General features: G+C 30.8%; 1 protein-coding gene across 2 annotated transcripts; it reads right to left on the reverse strand.

Moving 5' to 3' along the window:
- Positions 1 to 3776: 3776 nt before the first annotated feature.
- Positions 3777 to 8197, reverse strand: LOC137810452 (G-type lectin S-receptor-like serine/threonine-protein kinase At1g67520). Of its 2 annotated transcripts, none has more exons than XM_068611717.1 (7): positions 6992 to 8197; positions 6029 to 6139; positions 5721 to 5917; positions 5317 to 5377; positions 4600 to 4837; positions 4362 to 4512; positions 3777 to 4267 (listed from the first exon to the last, which is right to left on the reverse strand). In XM_068611717.1, exons 1-7 carry the CDS (start codon positions 8148 to 8150, stop codon positions 3962 to 3964), a joined length of 2223 nt encoding a protein of 740 aa, XP_068467818.1. In that variant the 5' UTR covers positions 8151 to 8197; the 3' UTR covers positions 3777 to 3961. The 2 variants fall into 2 exon arrangements, with proteins under 2 accessions (XP_068467818.1, XP_068467810.1); XM_068611709.1 differs by having other exon boundaries at positions 5167 to 5377.

The raw sequence follows: 8197 nt of genomic DNA on the forward strand, positions 1-8197 counted from the left end.
CGTGATAGAGTTTAAAACAAATGACAAAAAAACAAAACCAATTGCAGGAATTCCGTGGAGGCAACAACACATAGCACTGTGACAGAAACTGCAACCATAATTTGCCAAACTCACCTTCCATATTCATAAGCCAAAACTAACTACTCACAATCAAGCAGATTTATAATTATTAGGCAATAAAAAGAGTGTGGTTAAAAGAGGCAAAAATATATGTCAGATGCTCTGCCTTACCCTTATGAAACCAAATCCTAAACCCTATAAAAACCCACATAAACATTCTCAAACTACAACTATGACTTACTTAAACATTTGTGGGCATTCTATGAGATTAAGGGAAAATGATGATATAAGATATTTATGATTAATCCACTCTCAAACTTTAATATGTGTGAAAGCATATTACATTAATCCACATACATTTCCAAACTTCGTTGCCTTAACCAAGGAACATGATATGATGTTGATTTCGATTTTTGTGATTAAAATGTGTTTAAATATATTTTGAATTATTTCCTTTTGGCTCATGTTGCTTCTTGCTTTATTTCAATTTGTTTTTGCTAATCTTGATATAAGATGATAGCAAGCCCAAAACATCAAGATCCATTCGAAATAGAGAAAAACTTATAAGGTTCAGAGATTTTATCTAGAAGAAAATGGGTTATCATAATTCTGTTATGTTTTTTTGTTAGAAGCTACAGCTGTCTCATAGATATTAGCCGACAATGATATTATAAAATGTATCTATGTATTCAAAGGAGACAGAGAATAATACTGTTAGAATTTCATATCTTTAGTTAGTTCTTTTTCACAATATGTTACCATTCACCTCTCTTCTACACATTGATGTCATTGTTTCACTATACCTTCTCACTGTTCAACCACTTTCATTATCCTCCCTTACATAAAATAATAAATTTCTATATAATTATTGTTATTAGAAAAATAAATACTTAATTTCACAATTAAATATGCAAAAACAAAATTTACATATCTTTTATAAATTTTGAATAATTTCACAGTTAGAATGTACTATAAAGGAAAATTGATTCTAAAACTATTTAAAGCAACTATAAAATTATCGTTTGACCAAAAAAATGAAAGAAAACTTTAATACGAAACTAAATATTTAACATTGTAAGTAATCAAAAAGATATGTGAAAAATAATATCAACGATTTCAAAGTACCAAGAAAGTTAGCATATATATATATATATAAACCATTAAATCTAAAGTAAATAAGCATATAGAGTAATTTGGTAAAAAGGCACACGAAAGCCATAATTTGGTGAGACATTTTGTTACAAATTATTAGTGTTTATTTTAAATTCTACTTTTGGCCTCTCTTTTCTATTTATAAATCACTTCAACGGTTATTTAGCTTTGACATTTGAAGACATGAATCTTTCTCTTATGGAATCGCAACGTATTTTTGGTCTTGTCTATGATTCTTTTGTGTTTCTTCTTTTAAGGGTAGTGACCACTTCTTTTGTAAATTTCTTCTTGGTTTATTTTGAATTAATCGATTTTTAATGTCTAATAACTTCTTCTATATTCTTGTTTTGTCAAATTCCATTTTAATTTAGGAATAGTCCTATCATTTTCTTGTTAAAGATCAATTGTTAATCTATTATGGATTTTATCATATTAAAATATAAATAATATTAACTTTATCTCCTTTATATATTTAGGGATAGTAATTTACTAAAAGAAAATATTAAATTAACTTCTATCAATTGCAACGTCATTAGTGTTAACTAAGTTAACCCTAACGTGACATTAAAAAATATTTTTTTTAACTTTAAAATTTACATATTATTTATATTTTTTAATTAAATAAATATTTGTGTTAGTGTTGACTTAAACTATGCTAATAGAGTCCACTTGGATGCTAACTAAGTTAGTTTAACCAATTCTAATATGACACAAAATGTAAAACATTAGGATTTAGGTTTATGGTTTAAGTGTATGGACGTTAAATTAAATAAATTTTAAAATAAAAAATATTAATGTGAGTCAAACAGATGCTAAATTAAATAATTTTAAAATAAAATATATTAACATGAGTTAAGAAGACACTAAATTAAATAAATTTTAAGAAAATATTTATGTGCACAAAATGGACTCTAAATTAAATAAATTTTAAAATAAATATTTGAGTTAAAGTCTAGCTAATGTTGGACACTATTATAGTCGGTTTAGTCAATTCTATAGTGACGTTAATTATTTTTATTTTTGGGATTTATATTTATTTAATTTAGTGTCAGCTAATTAATTTATATGTTATGAATATGTGCGTCTTCATGATAATAAATAAGAACCGCAAATTATTTATAATCTTAAGGCCCAAATTTAAAGGTGATAAATCTCTTCACCCACAATTTTTCTCTCTCACTTTCTATATAAATCTCCTCACATTCATTTCCTTCATTCACACTCAAATCTCCTTACACTCATTTCCTTCATTCACACTCAAATCTCCTCACACTCATTTTCTTCCTCAACATTCATTTCCTTCATCTACAATCATCTCATTCGGTCACACTCATCTCCTTTCATCCACACAGATCACCTTCATCCACAAATATCTCCTTCATTCACACTTTTTTCCTAATTCATTCATTCAACTCATCTACTTCATCTACATTCATCTCCTTCATCAACACTCATCCCCTTCATCCACTACAATTTTTTCTATTCTTTTGTTTATATTTCATTTTGTTAAATATATGATGTGTTACAAGAACTTTTTTTTTAAATTACTCTCATTAGTGTCGGTCAAACCAATGCAATTTAAATTAATATTAAAATGGGTCAAGTCGAAGCTAAATTAAATAAAATTTAAAATAAGAAACATTAGTGTTGATTAAATCGATGCTAAATTACTTTAATTAAAAATTCAATTTGAGACAAATTAGTATTGATTACGTTGACACTACTTAGAGTCAATCTTCAAAAGTCGATATTAATAAATTAGCGTCAACAATTTTAGAGTCGCACACACATGAAAATCCATTTAGAGTCGACTTTTATTTAACGTGAGCTTTTAGTCAATGTTAAATAACTATTTTCTTGTAGTGGCTAAAGGAATTGATTATTTATAAAACTACCTAATTCATAAATAATTTATATATTTATATTAATTATCCATGTTTCTATCACTATGTATTATTGAATTTTCATAACTTTTTAAAGGCTTGAATACTTCATGTATTGTCGATACCGAAAAGGTATCATTTAGTACCTCGGTCATTTGGTCAAAACGACTTTAGCAGGTCATGCGGCTGAATGACCATTGTCTCCAAACCCATCTTAAATTATATCAGGCTTCCAACCCAGTAAGACGAACCTGCAATTAAGACTAATTATAATCAAACGACTAATCACTCTTTAAGCACGGTTAAGAGAGCATCGGGCTCTCATGGGCCTGGGATAATTCCTCTTACAGGAAAAGACCCATGGCAAAGCTATAAATAGACAAGTGTTCCATGGGTAAAAAGTAATGACTATTCAAACTATAAAACTTGTGACCTAGACATATTTACATCTAACTTGAGTGTCAAAATGTCTTTGCAGGTACACTCAAGAGACTTAGAGATTAGAGGAGTAGAGTAAAGGAGATCTTGATAGACGATATCCGACCTTGGAAGAACACTTCATATATGATTTGTATAGTATTAAAGAGTATTGAATATATCAATGTGTAAAACAATTTAAAGTTTCATTGAGTACAGGTAATAAGCTTCAATGCTAACAGAAAAAACATGAGAAGAAACGTCAAGAAAGCAAATTATTAGTATTATTATGAATCAACTCTATATTCAAAAATAGATACAAAGGTGGTGTATATATAGGTGGAGAAAGGAATCTGCATTCAATATATAGCAGCAATCATAGCTATCATAATTGAAAAATAACAACTTCACAAGTAATCAATACTCTATAACATGGTAACTTTTTGCAGTCAAGTTGAAGATACATAAAGGGAATTCTCGTGTGTAGAATCTAAACCAAAATCTCTGGTGGATGTTTCTTCCCCAAGGACTTTTGTTCTAACATAATAAGCTGGTTTTTTAGGCACAGTAGTAACTTTACTTTTGTTGGCTAACATAGATACAATGTTAGAGATGGAGGGGCGATCATCTGCATTTTCTTCCACACATAAAAGACCAGCATGCACACATCTTAGCACTTCATCCTCTGAAAATGAATCATTCAGTGATGGATCCACCAACTTAAGAACCTCACCTTCTTTCCATAGCTCCCATGTCTACAATAGTGATTATTTTCCAAGTTAATTTACCAATCCAATACAAGAACAAGAACAATGTGTTGAAACAATAAAGTAAATTACTTAATCGTACATGTCCTACTAGATTCAGTTGTCTTTCATCAGTGTAGAAGCTATTGTTTCTTTTACCACTAACAATTTCAAAGAGCAACACTCCAAAGCTATACACATCAGATTTTGTTGAGAAAACTCCTTCCATAGCATATTCAGGAGACATGTAACCACTACAAAAAAAAGTAAATAATTAAAAAACATGTCACAAAATAACTTAATTTATACAGCAATTGTGATAATGAACTTGGTTCACTCACTAAGTGCCAACAATCCTGGTGGTATTTGATTCAGAATCCTGCTGTGTGAACATTTTTGCTATGCCAAAATCAGAAATTTTGGGGTTCATATTGGCATCAAGGAGTATGTTGCTAGCCTTCAAGTCTCTGTGAATGATTCTATGTCTTGAGTATTTGTGAAGGTATAGTAATCCTTGAGCAATTCCTTCTATTATACTGAAACGCTTATTCCAATCTAGCAACTGATTTTGTGTACAATCTTCCACAAAGAAACATCAATGTCAATGTCATTTCATGATAGAAACGGCTGTAATGTAACTACTTAACCATCATAGTTTGTGTGAGAGATTAAGCTCAAAAGTTATGCAGCAGAATGCTATTAAATTGGTGAACTTTACTTCCTAAAATAGGAAACTCAATTATTGGTCTAATAATCAATTTTTGAAGCTGAAAATAAAGAATTTATCAGAACATGAAGGGGTTCAGAATAGTTCTCTTAAGGAATCTTTTACCAAAGAATAGTTCTCATTTTTTTTTTCATATGCAGATCCAACACCCTATGATCTTCAAAGATCTTAACATTCTTACCAAATAAAATGAAGTCCAAGCTTTTGTTAGGCATATACTCATAAACCAAAATCCTCTCGTCTTCGTGAATGCAGTAACCGAGTAGCTGAACCAAATTTGTGTGCTGCAGTTTAGATATGACTGTTAATTCATTTTTAAATTCAAGTAGACCTTGCCTGGAAGATTTTGAAAGTTTTTTCACAGCAACTTCTTGCATTGTAGGTAGAATTCCCTGAGGTGAAACCAAAAAAATAATCAGTCCTCTAAAAGAAAACAGTAATGTTATACATATGTTAATAGTAGAATTCATCTGGACTAAAGATAAAAACATTTCATATTATATGGTTTGTTAAGATAATTTTTATATGATTATGATACTATATTAAAAATTAGATTTTAAGTCTAATTCAATCTTACAAAACGGACTTATAAGATGAGGTTTACACTTACTTATATATTATTTTATATATTATGAAGTATCTTTATTTTTTTTAATGTGAGATCTCCAATACTGTATATTAACAATTTGATGTCATCTTTTAAACCATGACACAAACAATGAACAAAAAAGTCACCTTATAAACTGGTCCAAAGCCTCCTTGTCCTAACTTGTTTTCAGATGAAAAGTCATTTGTGGCTTCCACTATTGATGCATACTTAAAAACCTTGTCATGTTCATCCTTTAAAAAAACTTCTAGTTTTTCTGCATAAGAAGATCTATTGGAAGCTTCAAGATCCTCATTCTCAATCCCCATTCTTTTAGCTTTAAGCTCTATTAATATATTACAGACAAAAACCATAATCAGGGAACAGTGATACAAATCATGAAGTAAAACATGTTATAGAAATGTAGATTATAAAGTAAAACATTATTGATGCATACCTTCAAGGGCATATTTTCTTTTCCTTAAGGCTCTATGACACAGAAGGCTAAGGCAGATTATGAGTATAGTTGCTCCTATTGCAACAATTGCCCATATCCATTTTTCTGTACCTATTAGAAAAATATTAATTTATATATATAAGGAACCAATTTGAGTTATTTTCCAGAATCTTTTTGCAGTTTGTGTAATCTTACAGATACAACTTCATATGATAAAAAACAAGAAATAATACTCATAAGAAATCTATTGAAACCAAGAAATAAAAACCTAACTATTATCCTAGAATAAATGAAGTTTACCAAAACAAAATCTGTTAGGAGGAAAAGACCTTCCTAAAGACAAGAGACATCTTAATTATGATAAAACCCACAAAATTAGCTAATAAAAGTAAAATACGAATCCTTGTTTTGAACTATAGATGTAGATATGACTGGTTTAAATATATGTTTTAGTTTCCATAAATATAAAGACATTTGGGTTGTATAAAAATTTTAATCTTTTTAAATTTACATATTTAATGAAAAAAGTACTATAATTTTAGTCCTTCTTTAAAATTGTTTCTAATTAAGTGCTTTTAAAAGTAAAGTGAATACTGGGTTGTAAATAATCACAAGCCCTAAAAGTTATAAATAGTTTTAATTGAGTGATAAACGTTTCCCTAACAAGCTTATTAAATTGTAAAAGTTCACATAAACACTTTAATCATTCCTCTCATCCAATACTATTCCACCAGGTAAACAGAAATCAACTTTAGTTTTAAAACACTTTTTAAAGTAAAAAGCTATAAAAAATAAAACTTCAACTTTAGTAACTTTATGTTTAAAAAGAGTAGAAAAAACATAAAGGTTATCACTATTAGAAAATATATTTTTAACATGTAAGTCATAAAAAGAAAACATTTTCACAGAAATGCACATCTAACCAAAAACAAAACTTAATTGCAAGTTAGTACATAGACTTACTTTTGTGATGGTTGCTCTTTACCAGCATGTAAAACTTATCACCCTCGCTTGCAATGTTGGTACCCTTGGTTGTATTCCACAGAAAGAAGGTACAACCAGTTTCATTATTATAAAGATGAGTGAATCCAACACAGTTGCAGTCTCTCCAGCAAATAGCTTGGCAATCATTTATGCCATAACTTGAATTTGCTTCATCTCTTGTCATGCGCAAGTCAAAATTGGCATAACCTTGCTTCAGTTCAAAGGCATCACCAGAATTTCTGCAAGAGGGTAGATCCTCCCACTTTTGGCACCCTTCATCTGTTTTGTATCCATAACACTGATCAGCCCTTGCAACATCACCTCCATTCCTGTTTATCACTTGACCAGTGGACAACAGTGTCCATTTTGTGAGCTCTTCCTCTGAACTCCTCAATGTGATGTAGGCTTCATTTTCATTTGAGACAAACACTATTTGGTGATAAGCCTCCCCCAAGATGTGCTTCATCTCTTTTTCACCAGCAGCCCAGTAAAGCTTTTCTCCTCTCTTGATCTTCAACTGTCTTGTTTCGTGCTCCCATTCAAGCCTGAAGGGACCAGGAGTAGGAACATATTTACTCAGCAATGAAACCAGTGACCATTTATGACCAGTTTTGTGATTCACACCTAACTTCATCCCTGGGAGCAAAGTGTCTGCGGGGAAATCAAAAGTTTCCCACAACACACCAATTGCAGACCCATTGGGGTGAAGTTCTTGAAGCACAAAGCTACCTGTGTCCAACAGTGTAGCCACAGTGTTGTTGATAGCTTGAGGTGGTGAAAAAAGGATGATTTCTCCATGTTGAGATTCTATTTTGAGTACCCCAGAATGATTCAATGATAGAACTGCAGAATTTATGTCAACAGGTTGGTCTCTATTAGCAATCCACACAGCCCAAAGATCCTTCTGATCATATATATATAAGATAGCTTCACTCTCACCATCAGATATTGGGTTAAAGTACATGCAGTAGTTACCCTTTTCTGAATATAGTTTGGCCTCTCCTCTGGCCTTCAACGTATCACCTGGCCTCAAAGTATTGTTGGTGGCTTCACCATGGACACAAGTACTCCACCACCACAACAAGAACCACGTCAGAAGTGGCAACACATGAGGTTTTCTTTCTGCACTGCAAGCCATGATTTCAGTGATACAATGATTCAGTTGCGGAAAGTTTAAGCTGCAAT

This window comes from Phaseolus vulgaris, chromosome 11 (assembly GCF_000499845.2).
Source record: "Phaseolus vulgaris cultivar G19833 chromosome 11, P. vulgaris v2.0, whole genome shotgun sequence".
Classification (NCBI taxonomy): domain Eukaryota; kingdom Viridiplantae; phylum Streptophyta; class Magnoliopsida; order Fabales; family Fabaceae; genus Phaseolus; species Phaseolus vulgaris.

Bases quoted from the DNA above. Each gene is read 5' to 3' on its own strand.
- LOC137810452 (XM_068611709.1), bottom strand. From the start codon at position 8,150: ATGGCTTGCAGTGCAGAAAGAAAACCTCATGTGTTGCCACTTCTGACG. The intron at 5,918-6,028 runs GTATGCATCAAT...ATATATTAATAG, and splicing joins AAGAAAATATGCCCTTGAAG to AGCTTAAAGCTAAAAGAATG. The intron at 5,378-5,720 runs GTGACTTTTTTG...GTTTCACCTCAG, and splicing joins GCTTTGGACCAGTTTATAAG to GGAATTCTACCTACAATGCA.